This window comes from Lissotriton helveticus, chromosome 6 (genome assembly GCF_964261635.1).
Source record: "Lissotriton helveticus chromosome 6, aLisHel1.1, whole genome shotgun sequence".
NCBI lineage: Eukaryota > Metazoa > Chordata > Amphibia > Caudata > Salamandridae > Lissotriton > Lissotriton helveticus.
Genome location: NC_136067.1, coordinates 588,215,607 through 588,243,014, shown reverse-complemented (window position 1 = coordinate 588,243,014; position 27,408 = coordinate 588,215,607). Strand labels below are relative to the sequence as shown.

The 27,408-nt window shown below is 47.1% G+C and overlaps 1 protein-coding gene across 1 annotated transcript in view; it reads right to left on the bottom strand.

Annotated features, from left to right (window-relative positions):
- Positions 1–22,994, bottom strand: part of OGFRL1 (opioid growth factor receptor like 1) — a 147,407-nt gene extending 124,413 nt beyond the window's left edge. The window contains exon 1 of the mRNA XM_078648023.1: positions 22,635–22,994. Within this exon, the coding sequence (XP_078504149.1) occupies positions 22,635–22,841 (207 nt within the window). The 5' untranslated portion in view covers positions 22,842–22,994. The remainder of the gene's footprint in view (positions 1–22,634) is intronic.
- Between the last annotated feature and the right edge of the window lie 4,414 nt (positions 22,995–27,408).

The window sequence follows — 27,408 nt, the reverse complement described above, 5'->3', positions numbered from 1 at the left end:
TAGAGGGGGCTACAGTGGCCCCCCCCTCCCCCTGACCTGGTCAGACCACTCGCTCGTGACTATCTACTGTCCTCTCATAGAAGCCCCACTTAAGGCGCCACTGCGAGCCATGCCCAGACGGCGCTGGAGCAAACTTAAGGCGGAAGATCTCCATCGCCTTCTCACTGACGACCCTCTGGGTGCAGTGGAGAACGTGGAATCTGGTTATGACCATTTTTGCGGATGGGTAACCAGAGCCCTCGACTCCCTTATCCCGGTGGTTTCCAGTAAGTGTGGCCTCCGCGCCCCCAGCCCCTGGTATGATGGCAATCTGAGGGCTTTAAAGAGTGTCTGCAGACGTGCAGAGAGAGACTGGAGGAAGAGGTATGACAGCAGCAAAAAAACCTTGTATATGGCTGCGGTCAAGTTTTATCACCGCGCGGTTTGTAGAACCCGGGCGGCATATTACGCTCTGGAGTTTCGCAGCAGTGGGAATCCTGTAAAAACCAACTTTAAGGCTCTTAAAGACCTTGTGGCAAGGAAGCCTGCCGGCAATTCCATCAGCTCCAATACCCATTGTGAAGCGCTGGCGGCTTTCTTCCTGGAGAAGGTCCAGACCATCTATAGGGCCTTCCCCACCACTGCACAAACCAGTACGGGGCCACCCATCCGGCTGGATCAGGTGGTGCTAGACTCTCTCCCCTGTCTCTCTTTGGAGTCTTATACGGCATTGGCTCTTCGAGTTAAGTCTGGGTCGCCGGTTGACCCGCTCAAGCCACCAATGTTCAGAGACCAGACTTTTGCTCGCCCGGTCTGCGACTTGATCAACATGTCGCTTTCATCTGGCCAGGTGCCTTTGAAATGGAAGCATGCGGTAGTCATGCCCATTTTGAAAAAACCATCTCTCGACCCTACAAAATCGGAAAACTACCGCCCGATTTCGCTTCTCCCATGGCCAGCCAAACTCGCGGAGGTGCATGTTAACATCGCCCTCACTGACCATCTGTCGCGAGCCAACATTCTGGATGATACCCAGAATGGTTTTCGGGCTGGCCACAGTACGGAGACAGCATTGTTATTTATGGTCGAGCACCTGCGGGCAGTTCTGGATGCAGGTCAAACGGCGGCGCTTGTTTTGTTAGACCTAAGCGCCGCCTTTGACACGGTCTCCCATGAAATTCTCCTGCAGCGTCTTGAGGAGATAGGGGTGACCGGCACTGCACACCAGTGGTTTCGTTCGTTTCTCAGTGATCGGTCCTTCTGTGTGGCGTCCCCGCCCTATCAGTCCAAATGTCATCCTCTGTCTCTTGGGGTCCCGCAGGGTTCCTCGCTGAGTCCCACGTTGTTTAACATCTACGTAAGGCCGCTGGCTGAGGTTGTGAAGCTCTGTGGTATGACCATGGTGTCATACGCAGATGACACCCAGCTAGCGGTCACGATCAGCGGGGACTCGGGGGTGGATGCCCCAAGATTCAGAGAAGGACTTAGGGCGGTGGCTGGTTGGATGACGTCCAACTGTCTCCAACTTAACGCCAAAAAAACGGAGGTGATGGTCTTTGGGAAACGGACGGACCTATGGGGAGATACCTGGTGGCCCCCTGAGTTGGGTCCCACCCCCACTCCGGTTACGGAGATCAAAAATCTTGGTGTCTGGCTGGACCCTTCCCTCAACTTTGTTGGCCATACCAAAAGGACGGCGGCGTGCTGCTTTGGCATTTTGCGCAATCTGCGACCTGCCCTTAAATATTTTGATGCCGCAACCCGTCAACTGGTGGTACAAGCAACGGTTTTAGCTCGGCTGGACTATGCCAGCTCCCTTTTTATAGGGTTAAACCAGGCCGAGCTAACCCGACTTCAAAGAGTACAGAACGCAGCGGCCAGAGCAATCGTAGGTCTTCCTAGGTTTTGCTCGGCCGGTCCAACTTTGCGAGCCTTGCATTGGTTACCCGTCAGGCAGCGGATCCATTTCAAAGTATTGTGCATATCTTTCAAGATTCTGAAGGGCCTACCACCTCCCTTACTGTGCCAACTTTTGTGCCCTTACATCCCGGGCCGCACTCTGCGTTCGTTGGACCAAGAATTAGCGGCAGCCCCTCGGTTCAAACTCAGTCGGGCGGGGGGTCGCTCTTTTAGGGTGCGGGCAGCTGCACTTTGGAATGCTCTTCCCTTGAAACTCCGGACCCTTGGCAACTTGCTTTCTTTCCGCAAGGCCGCCAAAACTTTTCTGTTTTCCGAGCTCTGTTAAATTTCATACCCCCCTATTTTTAATAATATTTTCTGTGTCCTGTTGTGTTGGGTTCGCTACCTTGTCGGTGCGCCGGGACGCTCCTTCGCTGGAGCAGCCGTGCGCAATACAAATACTAATAACATAACATAACATAACATAGAGGACTAGTAGGTTTACAGGGGCCTATGTGCTCGTGCAGATGTGCTCTCACATGTTATTTAATGCTGGGTGCTTAGGCATTGCACACAGGGAGGTTTACAGAATGGCTTGAGCCCTTTCACGCATCCTGCAATGGCAGTCTGCATGCAGTCTTTGTGTGGGTCCATGTGGGTAGTATAATACATGCTTCAGCCCATAGAGGCGCTCTACTACCCATTCCCTGGATACCATAGGTACCATTTAACAGAGACTTACATGGGCGCTAAATTCCTTGCCGATTATGGCACAATTGAGCTGTTGTAGTTTTTAGGGTAAGAGCACTGGCACTGGGGCCTGTTTATCAGGGACCCAGTACACATCCAGTCAAAAACATCAGTACCAGTGGGCAAAAAGTGGGGCTAACTTGTCACAAAGGGGCACTTTCCTACACTTGCCTTCTGGGTGCTGACCGTAATTGGATTATTCGTCTTTTCGGTGCTAAAGTGAAATTATTTGCATCTGGGTGACATTTGTGGATTGTTTTTGCAAGCAGTTAGGGTGCTACCTGTGTATATCTCCTCTGGTTGTGAACTGTCAATTGGTTCCACACGTGAGTGCTACTTGGAACACCTCTACTTCTTCAGTGTCCTACCTATGGGTTGGTTTAATATCTGGGTATTCCTTATCTACATTTGGGTGCCATGGGTGAATTACTACTCTGCCCTAGAGTGCTAAACTCAGTACCAATGAGCGGTTCTGTTCACTTTTTCCTTTCTCATCCAGATTCTAGGGACCCCTCAAATTCACTAGGTATATGGAATATGGTGCTCAATTAGCATCAAATTCACTCCAGCTAACCCAACACCAAACGCTCTTCTTCTACCTCGCCACTTCTGACACTTATATCCCCCAATTTTCTCTGTCTTATCAACACGATCCACACACATTATAATCCTTATAATCAATCTATTCTCAACCCATTACTGCTTCTCCACTCAACCTATGCATCCTCGGAACGTTTATCTATGTCAACAACAGTAGCACATGCATAATCGTCTAATCCACAGACATGAACTACTAATTTCTACTGACATGCAAATGACAGATTTCATTATTCATGAGTCCATTCAAACAGAATGTAAAATGGTTTTCAAACACAAACCTAATTCAAAGGGCAAAGGCACTCAAAATAATCCACAAATTATCACTTTCACTCGCCTCCTTTCCTGTCATCTTTACTTATTATGTTACATTACAAGGATTTATAACAAGCGTTACTGCCCTAATAGGGCCTTCCAGCGCACTTAATGCAGACAGCAAGGAGAGACGCAACGGTCTCAAACCTAAAACAGCCAGGTCTTGAGCGTTTTACTGAAAATAAAGTAGTTGCTATAGCTACGCAGGCTGATCGGAAGTTTACTGCAGAAACGTGGACTGAGAATATGGTAAGAGCTTCCTTCCTGCCTCACTAACTTAAACCGTTGAATCATAGGTAGGTTGAGCTCAGATGATATTAGACACCTTGGGGGGGGGGGAGGGGGGGAGGGCGGGGCGATAAGGCTGAAGAAGAGAGTTGATACTAGGCATGCCTGAATTATTGAGGGTGCGAGGAGAAACCAACAAGGCCAACATTGGGTATGCCCCTCCACCAGGAGCTAATCTAAATTTCGCAGTTGACTAGATACTAAATGTTCTCTTGGCAGATGGCATAGCAGCAGCATTTATGAAGTTCTGTAATCTATTCCTAGCCCAGACATAAGAGTTTACAATAATCTACGAGCAGAATGCTTAAGGTCTGAAAAAACATCTTTTGGACCCAAGTGGTAAAAATCCTGGAATCTTCTTAAGGTTTCTCAGCAGGCAAAAATAAGAAGATGTAACCACCTTAATGTGTGGTTCAAAGAACAGCTTATTATCATCTCAAACTCCCAAATTCTTCACCACAGATTTGGTAACAGGGATTGTCCAAAAACCTCAGGCCACCAGTGAGGTCCCCAGGCAGGGCCGGCTCTAGGCTCACGGAGGCCCTGAGCAGGGAGTGTAGGTAGGGGGCCCGAGGCCGCCAAATCCCTGCCAGGGGCCGCCACGCAAATATGTATCTAAGGATATATATTGGCGTGGCGGCCCCTGGGGTTTGGCGGCCCTGTGCAGGTGCACAGCTTGCACATGCCTTAGGCCGGCCCTGCCCCAGGTCAAGGAGTGTTTGCAAATAGTTAAAACCTCAGCTTTATTGCAGTTCAACTTCAAGCAATTCAAGTTCATCCATTGTGCCACTGATGTCACACAATTTCTGAAGTAGGAAGGGCCAGCCTCCTAAAGCCAGGATAACAGTCAAATCAATTGGGGGGCGTGGCTTAGCAGGCCACGATGGCGGCTGTGTTCTGCTGAGGCTCTGCGATCGGGCTAGCATCTTGCCCAGTCCCAGTGATCGCCGGGAGCCTCAACTTCCAGATTCGGCACCCAGAGTGCCCCCCACTTCCAGCGGCAACCCCTGGTGAGGCGCGGATCGCGCTACCGTGCGGAATCTCCAGAGACACCACCCGCCGGAGCCGCGCGCCGAGCTACAAAATGGCGGTCGCGCCTCCGTTCCACGGATGCCTGCGCCACTGTGCACCTGTGTCACCCGATCGGTGGCCCTGAGCGGTGCGGCCGGCCGGCCGGCACAGAGATCCAAGCTGTGAGGCGCGACCAGCCCCGTGGGGTGAAGCCGAGACCGGACTCTCTACCAAAGCCGCACGTTCAGACGCAAGATGGCGGCCGCAGCTCCGAGGCTCCACATTACCAGCGCCCCTTCCCAGACGGGAGTTTGACCCGACTCCTGCATCAGCCCCGCCTGCCACCGCGGATTGACTGTGCCTGCGGTCACACCTACTTCATGGCACCGGACCCTCCTGACGACTGCAGCTCTTCTAGGCGGTGAGTGCCTGCTCTCCCCGGAGATTCCAGCTCCAGTGCCCCGGTTACCCCCCGCACTCTCCGGGGCTCATCGGAGGACACCCGCCTATACATCCCCCGGGCGGGCGGACCGAGACATTCCTGGACCCACGGGCGGCTCTCCGGGTCGTGGCGCCTGACTCCAACATGGCGCCGGCGGAGACCCAGGCACCGGGCTCGGTGCATGTTGCCACATCCCCACTCTGAGAGCGGCGGCGCCCCCGGATCAGCGGCGGCCGCTGCCACACCGAGGACGACCCACCACCACACCCGGACTACTAGGGCCTTGCCACTTGACCCCTGGCCCCGGCGACCGGTGCATGGACTATTCTGAGTGCCAGAAAGGGGGACGGGAACCTGCCGCCTTCACACAGCCTCATCGCGGGCGGCGAGGGGCCCCTGCCTCTGGAGGACCTTGATGTTGGGGTAAAGCTTCCAGACCGTGCGTGCCCGTGGATGCGCACATAACCCCCCTACTACGCCACTGAAGCCACCAACGGCTGCGGACCGCCAGCACACTCCAGATCTCGACCACCTGGTTTCAACCCCCCCGGGATCCTGGACTGCCGGGTGGATAGAGCTGCCAGGCCACGTCTGGGCACCTATTGTCTTCGCTGTCGACACCCTTCTGCTGCTCTGCGCACCACTGGGGTGAGACCACTGAGCGGGCGAGCCCCTAACTACCCCCGCACCAACGAAGGCTACGTAACCAACCCCCACCGGGTTGTTGTCTGCCCCAGCGAACTGGTGTTTGGCGGCCCGCTGTTCCCTGAATACACAGCGGTGCAGGGCCCTTCCCATCGACCCCATGGGGAAACCGAGGGGCCCGCAGGTGACCGCCGTCCCTGAAACGGCCCCTGAGAACATGCCGCACACACGGGCCTGGACGCAGGTCAACACACCACACACTGACCCCACATTGTCGGCGAAACTGGACCAGGTGCTGGCAGCTATAGAACTGTCCCGACTCTCGATGGAGGAACGGTTGGGTGTCCTGACGACAGACATCAGCCTGACCCGCGATGACCATCGTAAGCTGGCGGACAGGGTGAAGGAGGGGGAGCAGATTGTGGCCGCGCTGCAACCCAAGGTGAAAACTCAGGTGACGGACATGCAGGAGGTCCTGCGCCGCGTGGCGGCCCTCGAGGAACTTACGGTTGATTTGGAGGGATGCTTCGGCGATGCAACATCCACGTCCTGGGTCTGCCGGAAGGAATTGAGAACTCAGACCCCCTGACCTACATGGAATCATGGACCAGTTCATTCACCCCCGAGTCGGAGCGCTCGGCATTCTTCTCTATTGAAAGAGCCCACAGGGTCCCCGCCCGGCCTCCTAAGCCGGGTCTCCCTCCACGTCCCATGCTGGCCAAGTTCCTACACTTCCGAGACCGCGATGCGGTGCTTCGGGCGGCGGGTTCCCTGCAGGTGGAGGACCAACAGGTCATGGTGTTCCCAGACTATGCCCGAGAAGTCCAACAGCAGAGGTCTGCCTTTCTGGATGTTAAAAGACGCCTCCGCGCGAACGATATCCAATACTCCTTACTGTTCCCGGCCCGCCTCAAGGTGCTACACAAGGGAAAGGCCATATTCTTCACCACTGCGGATGAGGCGTGGGACTGGGCTGAGTTCCACTGTCCGCTGATCCCCAAAGCCGGGCCCCAACGGGAACAAACCAGCAATTCACGTAGGTCCAAGAGACGGGGCACGAACCGCGCCCAGACGGGCCCCTCCAAAAGCCAAGCATCCTCCCCCTCGGGCTCACCCGACCTTACGCAAATCATACGGGAGAGACGAGACGCTTTAAAGGCGGTGGCTGAACTACACCTATCTCCCCTTGCACCGGACCTAGAACGCCAACCGCATCTGTTCACCCCTGAGAAAGACCGAGACAGCGATGGCACAATGTCAGGGTTTGGCCCAATCTCTTCCCCTCTCATTGTCGCACACACGGTGGACGCTACCCTGGCTGGACAACCTGGCACCGCTTCCTGATGGGCGGAAGGACAATTACTGTATCCTCTTTTCTTGGTCGCTCTATGTGCTGTTTGTGAGCCAAAGCTGCATAATCAATTAACTGTGTGCGCTGGCGCGCGATAGGCACATCGCCTACAAAAGCCCGATCCGCGCATAAGCCTAGCGGTAACACATGCTGCCACCCCCGCAGAATTCTGTTATATTTCTCCCCTAGTGGGACACTAGTTTGGATATGCCACCCCCGGTGATATATCCCCTGTATTGGGACTGTTTCCCACCCTTGGTTCTACCTGTTTTTACTCCCGACAGTTCCCCCCTCCATACCTATGGAAGCATGGCGCGCAGGTGCTAACGCGAGACACATGACCACGCTGTCCTCGGGGACTGCAGGTGGGCCCCGATCGCATACACGATCCCTTAGTAATGACGGCTCCACGTTCGGACGGTAATGTCCTCACACTAAATGTACGGGGCCTCCACACGCCCAGTAAACGCTACTCCGTCTACTCCTACATAAAGCGCATGACAGCAAGTATTGCTCTTTTACAAGAGACACATATTAATACTACTGAATTAGGCCGGTTACAGGCCAAATGGCGGGGGACCTTTTGTGCCACGACATACTCAGCATTTGCGCGCGGCGCCTTAATATGGGTTAGGCCAGGCACCCCCTTCCGAGCACTCAGACGGGTGGTGGACAAGGAAGGCAGATATGCACTACTAGAAGGACTCTTAGATGGGCAGGGGATCCTCCTGGGTAGCATTTACGCCCCTAATACTGAGAAAGATAAATTTTGGGATCACCTTACAGGAGTATTGGCCCAGTTCACTACCGTTCCTTGGGTCTTAGGGGGTGACTACAACTGCACGTTGGACCCTAATTTGGACCGATCACACCCCCTTCCTGCACGCTCCCCAGTTCCCCGGCAAGCGGAGCTATTCAGAGCGTGGACCACGCACTGGGCGCTTACTGACGCTTGGCGACACTTGCATCCTCATGCCCGCATTTACTCATTCCACTCGATACCCCACAACCTCCGGGTCCGCCTGGACAGATTCTTATGCTCTGCACCGATCCTCCCTAAACTAATCTCTTCGGACTACCTGGGTCGGATCATCTCGGACCATGACGCCCACATATTGCGCCTGACCTGGCGCCCCCCGCAGCCGCCCGTCCCCACTTGGCGACTCCCTAAAGGCTGTTTGGCAGACCAGGTGTTCAGGGACTCCCACAAAAACAGCATACAAGACTACTTTTCACACAATGCGAACACGGCATCATCGGCGCTGGTGGAATGGGATGCGTTTAAGGTAGTGGCACGGCGGGAATGCATCAAACAGATCGCAGGGGTTCGCCGCACATTGGAGCAGAAACTCACAGCCGCGGAACAGCGCCTAGCTGCACTCACTAAACAAACCGATAACTCAGAAGAACACGCCGCGCTCACAGCCGAGGCGAAGTCAACATACCAGGCGGCCTGTGCTGATCTCAGGAAATATAATTTCAGGGCCTATGCCACCAGAGTCCATAAAGACAGGGACAAAACGGGAGCGCTGCTGGCCTGGATGGCGAGGCAAGACACCGAGATCAAACCGATCACGGACATCATTAACCTGGAGGGTGTGCTAGTGCGATCTCAAGCTGAGATCCTCCTGGCATTTCAACGCTATTACGCTAAGGTGTACGGGGCCCCACCCCGGTTCTCTCCGTCATTCGTGGACCACTTCCTCGATCCACTGTCGTTGCCCACGATATCGGATGTTGACAAGCGTACGCTCGACGCTAAAATAGCAGCCTCAGATATCACCCAAGCACTGCGTGCCTTGTCTCGTAATAAAGCCCCGGGTCTAGACGGCTTCCCGCTAGAATACTACTTGACGTTTTCCCCCTAGTGGTCCCTCGCCTGGCTCAGGTGTTCGCAACGGCCCTTGATCTAGGTGTGTTACCCTGTTCATTGCGAGAATCAGTGATCGTTACCATTCCCAAACCACAGAGAGACCCACACCACATGGGTTCGTATCGCCCCATCACGCTCCTATCGGCGGACAGTAAGATCCTCGGGAAGATACTGGCTGACAGACACGCCCAGGTCATATGCCCACTGATCCACCCTGACCAATGCGGATTTGTTCCGGGGATAAACACCTCACAGAACATCCGCCGAGTCTTCCATGTCCAGGACCAGGTACGGGACAGATTCCTTCGCGCCGCCTGCCTCATCTTAGATCTGGAGAAGGCGTTCGACACCCTCACCTGGCCGTACCTTTTCTCGGTCCTACGCCGTCTCAACGTTGGCCCGATACTCACAGCATACACACGCCTTCTATACACCGATCTGACAACACGCGTCCGGATTGGGAAACACATTTCACCTGCATTTGAGGTCCGGCGAGGCACAAGACAAGGGTGCCCCCTGTCACCTCTTCTTTTCGCCCTGGCCGTCGAACCGCTGGCGATCAGACTGCGCCAGGAGGGAATGCACTGGGGCATCCCGCTTGCGGACATCACACACTGCGTCTCTATGTACGCAGATGACCTCCTCATCTACGTCCGGGACATCGAAGTTGACCTTACCCCCATAGGGGTGACGCTCACTGAGTTCGCAGATGCCTCGGGACTCAGAGTGAACTGGGACAAGTCCACAATCTACCCCTTCCACACGGGATTGCCACCCGTGACGTTAGGCTGGGGACTCATAGACTCTCATGGTCCACGGAGGCCCCCTGGTACATCGGTGTCCGCCTGTATCACTCTCCGGCCGACATCTTCGACGGTAATCACTGTAGAGCGCTAGCTGGCCTTCGCTCGACCGTTGCCTTCTGGACCAAGCTCCCACTGGCCCTGATAGGGCGGATAGCCCTGGCTAAAATGGTGATGCTCCCCCGGCTCCTCTATCATTTCGCTAACCTACCAGTGGTGCCACCTAGGTCCTTCTTCCGAGACCTCAACTCTCTCCTGGGCACCCTTATATGGGGCTCAGGTCGACACAGAGTGGCCCTGAAAACCCTCCAACTCCCCACAACACAGGGCGGGCTCGGAGCTCCCTCCTTTGAGTCCTATTTCCTGGCGGCGCAGCTCCAATGGCTGTCGTATTGGACGGCGGACCGGCATACCCAGGAGGCTTACACCCCGACCGGCAGAGTCACGACCCCGGAGCTTACCCGTCTTCTCCTCCCGGGCACCAAACCCCGACGTACATACCCCCTCCAAGTCGCGATTGCGCGTCAATGCATGACGCGGATCCACCGGATATCCCCCGGGAGGACCCCGTACTCCCCGTTACTACCGCTGGTTGGCTGCCCCAGACGGGAATCCTATTTCTCGGCTCCTATGCTCGCTGAATGGACGCACTGCGACATCATGGACATGGAGTCGCTCTTTGAGGAGGGTCAGCCGAAATCGATCGACCGGCTGGTCGCTGAGTTCGCACTCCCCCCAGGTCAATTCCTCAGATACCGACAGCTACTTGAGGGTTTCCGTCCTTACCATAATCTCCAGGCCGGCGAACCTGACACGCATCCAGTTATACACACTATCCTGCGTATGGGAATGGGACGCCACTTGGTCACCTGGCTATATAAATCGATCCGAGAACTCTCGTACGCCCCCCTGGCGACCCTGCGGGCCGCATGGGATGAAGACATCGGGCGCACATTACATGATTCGGAGTGGACCAAGGCGCTTGAGGCCCCGAAACGAGTCTCTAGGAACGCCCGTTTCAAAAACATCCAATATTACATACTACACAGGGCATACCTCACACTGGCGCGACTGCAAACGTTTTATCCCACAACACAATTCCTATGCCTCAGATGTCATTCCCCCGATGCAGATTTCCGCCACACGTTTTGGAGCTGCCCCGGCCTCCAATCCCTATGGCAGACGGTACACGACACACTGAAAGATCTCACAGGCCTCGCAACCCTAGCCTCCTGGGAATCCAGCGCGCTAGGCATTTTTCACATCTCTAAACAGGTCCCGGCACACAGACGCTTTGTATCCTTAGCGCTGCTACTGGCGAACAGATGTATAGCTATGCATTGGCGATCTCCGGAAGGTCCCCCCCATAGCGGCATGGACAGGGGCAATCTGTAAGTGGGCGGCAGCAGAGGAAGATGCCCTTCGGGAGGAGGAGGCCAGGGGCGCACGTAAACATCCCATCTCTATGGAATGGGCCATGCTCCTCCATAGCTTCCGGCAGTCCTTGCGCACTGATGACCCGCCTACACCTACACCACCCCCCGCCCCCACCACCACAGGCCCCGACTATTCCCCCCCCCCTCCCCCGCCCGCCCACTCGAGCGAGCCCATAATCCTTGACTGATGCCCCTTTGCTTATGCCGGACTCCGGTACTCCACGCCCCCTCGTCAACACCCCACCCCAGTGTCGACCGTCCCGCTACCCACATGCACGGTGAGCGAATACTATGGACCCCCTCGCCACCCAACGCCCGACACCCGTCTCCTTCTGCTATGCTCTTGCTAACGCCTACATGCTCCCCCCCACTGTTCCATCCCCCCAGTTACCTGGCACCACCGCTATGCGAACTATGCAGGCCCCGATCCGACAACCCTTATGGCGGGGACTTACATGTCTATTGTTAATCTTCTCTCTTCCTTGCGGAGTTTGTTTCCTGTATCCTAGCATGGTTACTTGTCGGATTGGTCTGTAATGTTCAGTGGATGAAATGCCAAATTACACAGGTTTATGTACAGAAAAGTTGCGTGAATGGCTGACCGCGGCTGAATGTTGACGCCACGCCAGCAGATGATCTACTCTGTACTCATGCTTTATGATGCAACAATAAAAACAAAGTTAAAAAAAAAAAAACAGTCGAATCAATTGAATGTCATCTGCACATGAAACCAAAGAAACATCCAGATATTCCGTTAGTGGGCGAACATAGATGTTAAAAATCAAAGGACTTAGCGCAGAGCCCTGGGGAACCCTAAACTCCAGCTTGTGCATTGTGGAAGAGAACAATGGAGATATCACTTGGAAGGAGATGTCACCAAAAAAGAGGTCAACCAGCCTAGCACATGGCAGGAAATACCCATGTCATTTAATCTGCTCAATTGTATCTTGTGGGATATAGTGTCAAAAGCAGCACCTACGTCTAGTAAAATATAAGCAGCTAAACTTCCTGTGTTGACATCTCTGTGAGCTTGAGCAACACAATCTCAGTACTATGGGACAGCTGAAAGCCAGTTTGAGATGTATGCAATAAATGAAGTTCCTCCAGATACTCGACCAATTGACTAAATTACATTATTTTGACTAGACTGTGACATAGATTTATGTGATTGTATATTTATTGTGCAACTTTTATTGTCATCAAATGACCGAATAAAGAAAGATAATGATTATGTCCAACAACATATTTTAATGCTCATACAAAGTGGCATCGCTAAGATAATGAAAGTGCGGAGTGGCAGTAATTCATAGGTATGGAAGTGTACAGGGAACATACATCCAAAGTGACAAAGGTGATGTCTCCCCGCCAATCAAAATCAATAAGTTTATTGAAAAGGTCTCTAGTGTCTTGTATATGGGAAGGAAGGTTCAAAACAATAGGTGTAAAAATGAATCAATGTATTCAGATAAACATTCTGTGGTAGAGCCAATACCCACTACAATGGGCCTGCCGGGGGGAATGGGGCCGGACTTGCATACCTTAAACAGAACATATATGCATGATACCCTAGGAGTTGAAAATGTATCTATACCCCAAGTCTGTTATAAGACATTCTTCCCCCCATTATTGTAACATTGTTGGTATGTATTTTAATAGTAATCTCTTTCAACAGATAATGTATTAATTGTTGTGATGACAATGTTGAGGCTTTTTATGTTCTTCATGGTCTTTTTACTCTAGGTGCGGTAGGGCATATCATACCCCTTGCCAATTACAGCGGATGATGAAAACACTTCTAGACCTCAGGCACGGGCTACAGAACTGTTCGTAACTGCAAAGTGTTTTCAATTTGTCATACTGCATACATATTAACAATTAAATATATTTGGCATGATCTCCATCTTCTTACTTTTTTCACTTGCCGACTGACCAATACTCTGGGATTATACTTATCATAGTATGTGAGTCTAATTACGGTATGCTGTGAGCAACCATTATCACTGCCTTTGAATCCGTGTCCTTTTCCCCCAATTCTTTTATCACTATGATCACACTTGCTTAATATTCCTAAAAGATCTTATTGGCTTTGGTCACAACAGTTTGTTTGGACGTTCCTTTTATTTTTTCTTGAGTACCACACGATACACAGGGTAGGTCCCTCCAACAGTCTTTTTATGGAGACCCTCTTTTTCTATATGTTCACTGATCCAGAGGATTCAAGAGGACTCTTAAAGTCTGGAGTTTTATGTGATAAACATGATTTACAACAAATCCTTTTCCCCGCAGGCAATTACAACACAGTCGTCACAACGACCGCGTTGTAACAACTTATTTATTTATTTGACTTATAAAGCGCACTATCACCTTGCAGGCATCCTGGCGCTGGTGGCTCAAAAGGTCGGGAGAGGATGGAGTGCACAAGTTACAGTTGTTTGGGAAACAGCCAGGTTTTGATCTTTTTCCTAAAAGGGAGAAGCTCCCTAGTTTGCCTTATCTCACACGGGAGCAGATTCCAAAGTTTGGCCGCGGCCACCTCGAAGGATCTGCCCCCTGATCTAACCTTTCTAAATCTAGGCACCCTCACCAGCCTAGCCGCTGAGGAACGGAACAGCCTGGTTGGTGTGTACCAAGCAAATTTTGATTGTAGGGGAAGAGGGCCTATTCCATGGAGGGCCTTAAAAACGAGACATAGGGCCTTAAATTGTACCCTCTGTCTCAAAGGGCGCCAATGCAGTTTCGCCAAAGCAGCCGGCCCATGTGCTCTCCTAGGAAGCCCCAGAACCAACCTAGCGGCCGCTGATTGCATTCTTTGGAGCCTATCCAACAAAAAGCCAGGGGACTCCAGCATTAGGGCATTACAATAGTCCAACCTACATACCTACATACTATTACCCCGCAAGTCATAACAACGACTTGCGGAGGGGTCAGAAGGTGTTGGATTTAAAATCCAACAACTTCCCTACTGTTGCACAGACTGGAGTTGGATTAGAAAATTATACTGTTCCAACATTTAGGCGCCCTCCCCTTGAGCAAGTCGTGGTTATGACTTGCAGGGTAATGGTATGCATTGTTACAACGCAGTCGTCTAACAACCACGTTGTAATAGCCTGCGGGACAAAGGCATGCGTTGTAAGGAGGCTTATTTGTTTTATATACTCCATACACTTTACTTTTCTTTAACAGTGACCTTCATTTTTCTGGATATTTGTTTTTGTTTATATTTCTATCAGTGGTGTACACTATTTGGATGTTCAGGCTATTTTCTTGAATACTTGCACTGTGTTTCTTTACCTACGAGGTGTATCTACTTTCTGGCACCATGCACACACTTGGTTTCGATGCATCACTCTCTGTTATTAACATGGGAATTTGGATTTTTAATTAAAGACACCTTTTTATACAACATGGAATGTGGTCTATAAGGATCTTGTACATTCTTGTTTATGTAACATCAAGATTTACATATTTTATGATATTTACATATACATTTCCCAATAAGTTATTTTATGACATTGTGTTGCAGCACTGAAAAAGTCCCTCAAGATGAAACACATGTTGGCTGTATGGAGATTGCACATAGAAGTACAAATATTTGATTTGACAATCTATATATTTGTGTTGAACTTTTCTTTAGAACTGTGTGCTCACTCAGTACTCTGGTGTCTTCCTTGTATAATGAATAGATCTTTTCATCCTTAGGATTATAAGATTTCTGCCATGCTTGTTCCAGAACTTCACATTTTTGTTTTGCTCATCTAGGTGGTTATCAAACCAAATGGCAGGTGGTTTCTTTTTAGGCTTGGCCACTATTTCAGGAATAAGAGTGTCAACTGCCGAACAAATACAGGAATTCGTTCTAGTCACTGGTTCTTCTATATTCGTGTCCACCGCCAGTATTTCGCTCTGTAACACATTACAAAAAAATGGCTTCATTCAATGTATCAAACACACAAAAGGTAATGGGAGGATGCTTGCAATAAGCCTAACCACAGGTAACCATTCAGGGTAGCATGACAATGCATTGTTATTTAGCCCACGATGCCAGCTCACATTAGACCCAGTTATGTTCAAATGAGTCTTGACCCTACTCAGTTATGACCAGTCCAGCCTGAACTACCAAGCCAGGTCCTCTCTGAAGCAAAACACAAGCAACCCAAGACCGGTTTTACCCTGATTGAGGCTCTTCAGTCGGTTGTAGCTTGGCTTCAGTAGCACTGTGGACAAAGGGACCCATGTCTGGGTACACCCTTAGCCACATTGGCTTGTACATCAAACACACAAAAGGTGACTGGAGGATGCTTGCAAAAAGTCTAACGAATGGGAATCATTCAGGGTAGGCTTCCAAACGATCGTTCTTTTGCCCCCCATGCCACCTCAGATTAGACCTGCAAATCAGTCTTGACCCTGCTCCAATAGGAACAACCCAGCCCGAGCTGCCAAGCCAGGTCCTTAATGAACCACAACACAGGCAACGTGAGACCAGTTTCGCCCTGATTTTAATTCTTCAGTTGGGCTTAGCTTGGTTCCAGTGACAAGGTGAGCAAGAGACCCACATCTGGGCATAACCTTGGCCACTTAGGGTGGTACATCAAACACATAAAAGGTGTTGGGGGTACTTGCAATAAGTCATTATTTATACCATTGTCTACTAATCCGCAGTCTACCATTCATCCGAGGTGGTAAGGGCTCTACCACCATTGCTGGAGGGACTGCAAAGTGACTGGTCCAAGCTAAGGTGAAGAGGGTATGCACACTCAGGGGCATTCAATTGGAGAAAACAGGTTCCAACAGAACCTGTTGAACGCATAGGACCTTTAACAAACTGGGCCAGCTGAATGGCTTCCAGAACTTTAACTAACTTTACTAAGTGACTCAAATTCTCAGAATCAAAATGTAAATGAAACTCTGCAATTATATTTAAATATGATGATCCCATCACATATGGTCGATATTTCTGATTGCAAATCTGTTTAGTAAAATACAAACTCTCTTTTCAATCTTTTCTTCTCCTCCACCTAACCCTGACTTTGCTGAACCCTTCCATCACTTTATTGTGTAAATAATACATCGACTGTGCTCTTCTATAGCAGTCTTAATTTCAGGTTTAACCATCTTGACAATGGCATCGAAAAATGTACTATCCACTTTGTGAATGCCATAGGCCTCATATCTACTCACTCAATCACACATATCTTGAATGCCATTTACTCAGATCCTTTGAGCAGAAAACTAGTGACCTCACCCATTTCACCTGAGTGACCACTACAGCATTCTCACTCTTCGTAAACTGCATGCCATACACAAGGTCAGCATCACCAGTTACTAAACCGGACACCTTCTTCCAGCACAGGTAGCAGCAATGTTACTCCAGTATGGAGGACTTTCTGAACTATTGGACTCCTCCTCTAAAAGATCATCACCCAAATGGAACATACACCATCAACAATTGGATCTCAGTGTTCACAACTCATTAGTATCGCTTAAGCTCCAACTTCATGTCAGATGTTCTAAATACTACATTCTGTTTACTAAGAATCACATTTTTTAGTGTAAACAGAAGAACAACTTGAACTCAGTTAATAAGATGCTTTCCATTAATGCCAGAAGTGCTTCAGGCTCTGCAACAGTTTTGCAAATGCCACCCAGTGATGAATTACGACAACTGTTAAGTATTATCAAAAGTATTCATTAAGAGACATTTATTTTTACTAGATTTCCTGGGAGATACAGGGGTTCCCTTGGTTTGTTTTCCTTCACAAACGCAAACAGTTCTACACTTTCTCACAAAATACATAACACAGAATAGCACTACAAATAAAAATTACGGGGCTTGGGCTAGACGTATGACGGCTTTTTGCGGAAAATCGGGCTGCTTGCGACCACTTAATAGCCTTTTCACATGTACTAACCCTATTTTACGAGTTGGTAAACTATTATTGACTCGCAAAATAGGGCTTGTTAGTTGCTATTTAGAAGGGGTGTTCCAAGGGCATTCCTTCCTAATAGCAAGTCGCAGGGGGGTATAGGATTGTTTTGTGACCAGAATGTGGTTGCAAAACAATTGCAGTTAACGCCTACTTTAAGCAGGTGGTAACCCATTAGCAAACGGGAAGGGGTCCCTAGGGCACACATTTCCCTTTGCGAAAAGTAGCAAAAAGTTTTTTAGGAGCAAGTAGTGGTCTCAAGGACCACTGCCTACTCTTAAAAAATCAGACAGAAACGTTTCATTTTTCTTTTTGAATTGCCACCCTTTAAGGAAAATGCAACCCAGCAGGTCACTATCCCTGTGTTATTGCCCATTCACAAGGGGTCGCAAAATGTGACATGCCTCATCAATGTTAATGAGGCAGGTCATTTGCGACCCCTTTGGGACTAGCTAATGTGTCTGAGACACATTAGTATATTGCATTTTGCAAGCCTCTAATTGCAAGTTGCAAAAAGTGCAATTAAAGACTTGCAAAATGAAATGGTCCTACATCTGGCCCCTAGTTACAACCTACATTTTGTAGTAGGTTTAGTATACTATAATAGTACTACTAGCATACTACAAATTGCTATTTACAAGCCTACATGCAGCTGTCAACGTCCTGGCTTCTACTATTTTTTATCTGCTCCCTGACTGCAGAGATGTCTGAACACTTGGGTATACGTTTTAGTAGTAAATGTGGCAGGGAGGGAAAATACCTACCAACCACTGAGTCCGCTGCAACACTCTCCCATAGAAAATAACAGAAGCAGGGACTTAAGATAGAACCGCTTAGGAAATAATGTTACAATATTTTAATTTAATTTATTTAACCGTTAAAAAAATGTATAAACATTGATTTTAATATTAAACATGTAAATATAAATTTTAAATATAAATTGTAACATTCATTTTTAAAATATATTACCTTTTTAAATTTACAAATAAACGTAAAGCTCATAAAAAATGAAATTATTGTAAAGTTATTACATACATAATGTTAAGTACCCTTTAATGCATGTGTATTGTCTTTAAAACAAATCTTTAAAAATAATTTTAATATACTTAATTAAATTAAATATTGAATTCAAAATTAACAGTGCTGTAGTATCGATTTATAAAATTTCCAACACTTTTAATATATATATATATATATATATAATTAGATGTAAAAAAAGAAATATATATATATATATATATATACATACATACATACACTCTTGTTAGTATGTATCTCGTTTTGACACTTCTAAAAATTTGGACAAACATTTTGGCATGTTCACATTATTTTGTCTCTTGTTTATATGACCTGTGTTGTCGTTCTTTTCCTATTAGAATCCTGAGTTCTCAAATATGTTGATTTTTTAATGTGCTTGATATTAGAAGCAGGATTTGGGTTTCTATTTTTTCATTTTCCTGCATCTTATATTAAGTTTATAATATTGACCCTATATGCATTTATGCAGATAAATTTGCAGTTTACTGTGGTACCTCCTTATACAATTATGAGGATTAAGGTTTACATTTGCCAATTTGCACATTGTTCCTGTATTTATATACCTTTGTGTAATTTGCACATTTTCCACTTTGCACTTTATTGCAGGATTTGCACGTATACACAAATGACGTATTGTTGCACATGTTACATTTGCACTATTCCATACAGTAATCTTGCTGGTTATTGCATTTACGCTTTTATATCCATACGAATTTTCAGCACATACCCAACTGGTGGTCTCCTTAGACCACCAGGAGGGATCGTCTAGCACCTTAGGCTCCTGTTTGGAGGCGGTCTCCAGATGGATGCAATCCTCATGTCTAAAACTGAACGGGGAGAAGACAGATGTCATCCTGTTGGGCAATCCTTCCCCCTCGGGCTTTGCATCCTCCTGGCCTCCATGTTTAGGCCCACCCCCCACGCCTAAAACCCAAATAAAAAGCTTGGGGATTTGGTTTGACACCGACCTTAACTTCTCGGTTCAAGCTACAAAGACTTCGGCTACCTGTTTTGGGCTGATGAGGATGCTTCGGAGGGTGCTCCCTCTGATCCCTTTCCAGGCAAGGAGGATCCTGGTCCAGGCCCTTATACTATCCCGCCTGGACTATGGGAATGTCCTCTACATGGGAGCTCCTGCCTATACCATCCAGAGGCTCCAAGTCACCCAGAACAGCGCAGCCCGCCTACTTTATAACCTCCCCCGTTGGCAGTCAGCGAGGAATGCTCTAAGGGAACTTCACTGGCTCCCTATAGCCGGAAGAATACAATTTAAGGCCATGTGTATTTTACACAAGGCCTTCCATCGTACCGGCCCTGCAATTCTTCAGTCACTGGTCACCCCCTATGCCCCACCTCGTTCCCTTCGTTCCAGCTCCGCCCAGCTGGCTACTCCCTTCAGAGTCAAGAAGGCTTGTTGGGGTGGCCGCTCCTTCTCACACACTGCGGCAAAATTCTGGAACACCCTTCCTCTGCCCCTGCGAGAAACTGTAAACCATTTCTCTTTTAGGAAAACTCTAAAAACTCACTTGTATGCTACACTCTGCTGACCCACCTTGAGCCCTCGCTAACTAAAGTTCCTGTCATAAGCGCTACGAGGCCTCCGGGTAGTTAGCGCTATACAAGTGCTGTTTCAATTCAATTCAATTCAACATTTTATTATGTTTTTAAACATATACTCTGGGGATATAATAGATTATTGATTTTAATATATAACAACTATGTTTTTATCCATTGTTATTTGACATCAGAAGTAGTAACTACGAAAAATTAGAAGACAGACTTTTATGTCCATAGCCGGTAGTTTGTCCTTGCTTTTCATTATCACATGGAAGTTGTGAAAAAAACTGTGAAAAAAATTGTATTTAAATGGTGGATGGTTCATTGCCTGACGATCTGTGAGCAAGGGCGGACGCCCGAAACGCGTCAGATTAAGTGACTCTACTAAAATAAATATCTTTGCCGAAGAAATACGTTTGGATTTGCGTGGTCTCTACTATCCGGTGGCGGTGTGGTGGGAGACTACTGTGGACATACGATATATATATATATATATCGTAACGCACACTCGTTTCCTCGAACGAAAGTAGACGGCACTCTGAGCTGGATTTAAAAGATTATTTATTGGCAGACCCCCCTGCCCCCTTGACATAATTTTAATATACTTAATTAAATTAAATATTGAATTCAAAATTAACAGTGCTGTAGTATCGATTTGTAAAATTTTCAATACTTTTAATATATATATATGTATATATATATATATATATATATATATATATACATATATATATATTAAAAGTATTAATATATATATATTAAACTTTATTAAACTAAATTGTTTCTTGCACTTTACCACAGGGAGATATCTGCCTAACTACAGTGGTTTCCTCCAAGTGTGTGGAATGTTAAATACTGTTGTAAGTCACTACTAGTAGCAAATTTAAGTGCACATGTGATGTTTTAACCGACTCCCTTATATTTTGAGTAACTTTACACTCAGAAATGGCGAACAACTAAAAGTGGTAGTGTTACTCAGAGGTATAAGAGTAAACTGACATGTGCAGATTTACTCATATGTAAGTTTACTTTTCAAATAGCCCCCTAAGTGTTGAAGAAATAATCAAAACAATATGTTGTACTCCAGACAAAAGAGAAATTGTGGTGCACATCGCGGTTCTCAGAATAGTCTTTTCTTTGTAGTAGTACTCTCCGAGAATATGAACTCTAGGAGGCGCAGCCTGTTTTTCACTTTTGGTTGTTGTTTTCGTAATTTTACATTCACATAAGTACTTTCCTTGTAAATTTGGATATGGGTACTAAAAATGATCAATAGATATAGTCAGTTCTTTTGCTGAACAATTGTGATACAAGAATGCCAGAGTACATCTGACTTTTTTGCAGGCACAAAACGTGAAGCATATTACCACTTTGTATCCTATGCCCTAGTCTCATATATTGCTAAAGCAACAGTTTGTCCCATAAGCACTTCTATGATGAAACCAAATATTTGCAAAGGAATAGCCTAGTCTACTGAGAATTTGCTAAAACGCAGATGTTTTCATTACAAGACATGGCAAACGATTTAGAGATAATATAAAATTCTCAGTTACGATACACTAACACAGTACTTTCAAATGATTCTTAGTGCCCTGAACTCAGGCACCTTCAATATTGGCACTGTACATCAGCATTCGATAGTACAAGAATGTAAAATTATCTTGGGCTAACACAACACTACCACATAAGTCAACCATTTGCAAACTGATGCTTTTAAACTCAATGATTCAGATCCAATACGCCAACTGGGAATTTTGCAATACCCAGCTTCCCATGCAAAGTTATAGAAGAGCTGACGTAATTCACAAATCTGCAAACTAAACTGTGCAATGAAATTCATGCATGCTGTAATTTAAAGTACAGGCAGTGATGCCAGTTCAGGGGGGCACGTAATGCTGTGTCACCTGAACTTTTAAATACACCGCCCATGTACAGAATGTACTGCAATTATACAGCAGTGACCCCCACATGAGAGGCATGGGCGGCTGATGATTTCACTCCTCTTACGAACCTGTGACAGTTATGTCCTGCTAATTGGTCATCATTAGTGTTGTTCCAGCCATTTAGGTGATAAAGATCACTCAACATGAATGACCTTCTGGACTCTGTAGCCAAGTACTGCAGGTGGAAGAATGAAGACAATCCGCTAGACGGCCTGGGGAGCTAAAATTCCTTGGTACAAAGAGTCTTCAGGTGCCCGGGTGCTTAAACTCCCTTAGTGCCCTGTCAGCACATGCTCAGGAATCATGATTCCTCAACATCTAGGTACTAGTAGGGCAGTGCTGAGAACCCATGATCACCTGTGTTGTTCTACTCTTGTAGGTGTAGACCATTGCTCAGGTTAAATGCACTTTAGCCTTAGCAATGTATATAATCCGTTAGCAAACAAGGTGCTGGTGCCCCCCAGCACTCTGAGGCAGCCTTTGCACACCATATAATGCCAAATAAAGAAATACATTTTCTCACACGGTAGTAGTGATGATTCATTAGTACCTGTATTTTTAAGATAAGGAGTGTTGAAAAATACTCGACACCAATGTACTTCAGATGCTAGGGTGCTGCTGTTCTCTCAGCACCCATGTACAACAGTTGCAAGCCAGAATCCTCCAGCACCCGACCATGCAGTCTTATTCTTGGACTCTAGGGTCAGAGACTACTGTGTGCACAATGATGGCCAGCGTCTGAGGTGGATAAGTTTACCATAGCGATGCTCACGGCGTGCTTACCTGTTCAGAGCCAACCTCTGCCTCTGCGCCCTCTTTCTGCCCCTTCCCCTGCGGGTCACCGTCTTCTTCTTGCTCAGAGCAGCGCTGCTTCTTCTGGCTCTCTAGTTCTTCTGAGTCTTCACCTCCCGAGTCTGTCTCCCATGTGGAGTCGCACTCCTCCAGGGCGGTGGGCTCCTTCTGGCTGACCCCTCCGAAGAGGTTTCCCATTTAACCCCCGTGCTGCGGCTGCTGCGGCAGGGGAGGCGGCAGAGGAACAGTGGTGCAGCGGCAGCAGCAGGAAGTGCTCTCTGCTGGCCCAGGCTGTCAGCGCAGCAAGAACTACTCTGCTGCCAGAGGTTTGTTGAAAAAACAAGCTCCACCTGTTTCCTAAAAGAAGATCGAATCAAGCCCAACCCACATAACGTCAAAATATATTTACGAAAGGGGAACCGTGTTTCGACCTAATCTTTTTTTTAGTACGACGTTTCTCTCCTGTATTGCATGCAGTGGTCTAAAGTGTTTAAAAGAAAATAATGGGAAGTCTGACTGATTCCTGTATTAAAAAAACAGAGTCTTCAGCGGACTTCAGATGGCAGGGACCGATCATCTTGTATGACTCTGATTATGCACTGCCTCTAACCTGCTCCTGCAAGCAAGTGCACAACATTTTTGTCAAGCTTTCTCTGCCTGCCAGATCTCCTCTCTGCTCCTGACGGGTATGGACACAACTTATATTACATTTAAAATGTCAAATCCTGCAGCAGCACACTTCCTATACACGCCTTAATAGAAGTCAACGGGACAAATACATCATCCCGATTTTTTTTTAAATCTCCAACTTTCCTCTTCCAAATTGTTGCCAATGTATGCCCTGAATACAATGGGGGCTTGGGCAGAGACTTGAACAAAATAATCTGTAGCTATATTGCTGGCCTTTAACTTCCAGGTAACTGGATATACACTTTGTGGTGTGACACATCTTAACTGAAAAATAAATTCAAGCTAAATGTTTCTGTAGGAAATTAATATTTCTGCCAGGAAAGTTCGGTTGGTTGATGTGACTCCTTCAAAATCAATAGGTGTAAATGTAGGGTCAACATAGTTGCCACGTTTTCAAAGTGCTTTTACATGACAGTTCCACTTTTACAGTGTGCTTATTTTGATGCTGTAAGTGTGACCCATTAAATGACACGTTTTTTTTAACTGTAGTATGCTTTTTATGCCTATATTGTGTTGGCAAAATGAAGTTTTCTGACTGAGTGACTTTACACTTTATTTTAAGTACAAAAGGCAGCACCGGCGAGGTAAGGAACACAATTTCAGAAATTACACCCGTTTAAGAAGTGGTAGCACTCTATAACATTTTTAAAACAGTTGCATCACTCATGACTTACCCCACTATGTGTGGGGGACATGGCCTTGTGGCCCCTTCCTGGCCTGGATACAGATAAGTGTGATAGCCAGCTCCAGCCCACAGGACAGCCCAGAGTAAAGAATGTAATGGGTGAATAGATTTAACATCTGGTTTCCTGGTTGAAACACCTCCCAAGAGATGATCTTAATACAGGGTCTCAATATTTACTAAACAAACTTTATCTTTATTTCTCAACAATATAGATACAGCATAACGGTAAATAACGTCTGTGTAAAGTTTTGCTTAGTGGTATTGCACTATTTCATTTTTGTAATGATAGTGATGACTTTTGGAGAAAAAGCACCTACTGGATATAGTGTTTAATATGCAAAACTATTACATTCTATAAGTAAAATCTGATGGTGGTGGGAAGTTGCACAGTAACTTAAATATTTTTTGTGAAACATGCTAATAAATAGCACACTTAACCCATTATAATCGCGCAGGTAGTACTGTCATAGCTTAGTCTGTGAGATTCGGAGGGTGTGACTCAATTTTCTCTACAGAAAAAGCAGTGGGCTGCAGTGTGAAGGGGTGAGATGATCAAGGTTTGTTAATAATTTTCATGAGAGGGTCGAAGGTGCACTCATCGAAAGTAAACACGTGAACAATGAGTCCAAAAGAGTGCTTCTTTTTATTCAAGTCATCTTTAAAAACCGGCACACAGCCAACGCGTTTCGTTCCCAATTGTGCCAAAAGGGAATTTCGTCAGGGCTCTTAGATTGATGGCCAAATAGGCATTGAAAGAAGCTAAAAGTAGCACGAGCAGCAAAATATCAAGGGGCGCGGTATGAATGAAATGGTAATGGTTTGTATTTAATATATATATTTTTTTTGTATTTTTTTTTATTTTATATTTTTGCTTCTGTAACAATCTCTGAAACTGTGGAGGTTGCTGAAACTGAGGCTGATTCTGACTAAGCGGATAAGCTTGCTGCAAAAGAACTTTCGTCTTTAGATCTTTAGTCTTCTTCTCTGCTTTATCCTTCTCATCTTTATCCCTATTCTCATAATATTGTGCAGTAGCCAATATCTGGGCCAACGAAGAAACAGCCCATGAACTCTCAGAGTCCTTTAACTTATTAGAAAGCTCGGGAAGCAAATTAAAGCCAAATTTATCCACGAACAATCTTTGACCACCTTCCGTACTCATGTCCTGACCACTATGATCGATAAACGTTTCTTCAAACCTCGTGAAGAAATCAGACACACTCTTGTCTTTCTTTTGCTTGCATGCTGCCAACTTATCCCAATTCACTCGCAAAGCAGGCATCATAGTTTTCATCAAATTAATAATCCTACCAGGTAATTCTGCAACCACGGGCTCAGGTTTGGCACCTCCTACCTGCCGACCATCTGCAGCAACAATATTAGCCCATGTATCGCCTAATTCTGCCGCATGATTCTCATGACGAATCTTCGCCCACAAAGGTTGCGGAACTACATTACCCATCAACATATCTATGTCAGCTAAATTCATAATACATGCTTCAACTGTCTGGGACAACTCCTTATAATAACCAACATGATTCTTACGGGGGTCAGGTAAGGTCTGCTTAAGAGCCAAGACCTCTGCTCTTTTCCAAGGAACATGTACCCATACTCGCTGAAAATGGGCCTCTGCGGCCTGAATACCCAAATTAACATTAGCAGCAACTGCTTCTCTCCATACTGGAGGAACTTCTCTCATGGGATACTGCTTCACTTTCCTCCTAACAGAAGAATCAGGTTCGTGCAATGTCTGAGGCGGTAGTCTAGACCTGAAAGCAAGTATCGTCTCTACGGCATCTACAACATCAGATTCCACTATCGTCCCTTTAGCAAACTCTGACTGAACATCAAGCACTTCCTGCGGAATCGGATCCAACTCATTATCTTCCCATTCCTGATGCAGAAAAGTACACATTACATTAAAAACATACCTTTGCTTAGGCGGATCCCACTGAAAGAAAACATCCATAACCACTGGCAAATTATACCTGGAAGCATTTAAAATCCATCTACGAGCCAATAAATCCAACACTGCCCGCTCTTCGGGACCAGGAAACTGACTACGACTCTGCTTTCGTTCCGAAACAGGGGTCATATTCAGTGCCCCAAAACAACCATTTCTCCAATCTCCCTCAGAAACAATCCCCTCAGAGATGAGACACCCATTGACTTCTTAATTCAAGTACTCACCATCGACCCAATCTCCATCCTCTGGGGTTTCACACTCCACATCACCCATTGAAGAACCGGGTTTTCTTAGAACTTAGCGGTGCCAGCGACACACCCGAAGTCTTCGAGTTCACCTGTCCTGGTATACAGAGACACGGAATACTTCTAGGTGGGTTCTTTTTTTTTTTTTCTTTTTTTTTTTTTAGTCTTCTTCTCTGCTTTATCCTTCTCATCTTTATCCCTATTCTCATAATATTGTGCAGTAGCCAATATCTGGGCCAACGAAGAAACAGCCCATGAACTCTCAGAGTCCTTTAACTTATTAGAAAGCTCGGGAAGCAAATTAAAGCCAAATTTATCCACATATAATTTCAACGCCTGACTATAGATGGAGAGACTTTCACAATAACCTTGGGGAGCTCTCTTAAACCGGAAGCTTCGGCATCCTAAAGAGAAGCCGAAAATATCTCTACTCTCCTCTGCAATCGGAATACTGAAGAAAGCATTCTTCAAGTCGATAACAGAAAACCAGGCTGCCGAAGCAGGAATCAGAGTCAACAAAGCAGTGATATCAGGGACAACAGGAAACTGTGGCACCACAATCTTATTCACTTCTCGAAGATCGATCACAAACCGATACACAAGTGGCTGAGAAGCATCAGTACGCTTAAGGACAGGCAAAACAGGACTCTTACACACATTACCTCTCGTTTCTTCAACTACACCCTTCTCAACCAAATCATAAATAATCGCCAAAAGAGCTCCCTCGCCATCACTAGATATCTTATATTGTGAAATACGAGGTAGCCTAGCATTCGATTTGAGGGTGACAACATAGGGTGGAATCTGCAAAAGACCAACATCATTGGGACCTGTAGCCCAAAGTGTATCAGGAAGAGAACGCAATTCCAGTGGAAGGCAATCTTTAGACAAATACATCGGAGAAATCACTTTCTTACAATCAATTACAAACAATCAATAAAATACCAAAGTATCTGTCACGCCACCAGAAGACCGTCTATCGTCTCACTTTACAAAGGATCTGTTACGACCCACGGCGGTGGGACACAGTGAACACTGCCTAGAGCCATGTTTATCAGGAAAAGACTACAATTCCCATGATTCTCGGAGGCGAGCGACGCGTCTGGCTATGATGTCAATTCACGGAAGCCTCAAGACGGAGTGAATCCAGCATCGCCTCGCCGTTTATTCTGGTTCCGG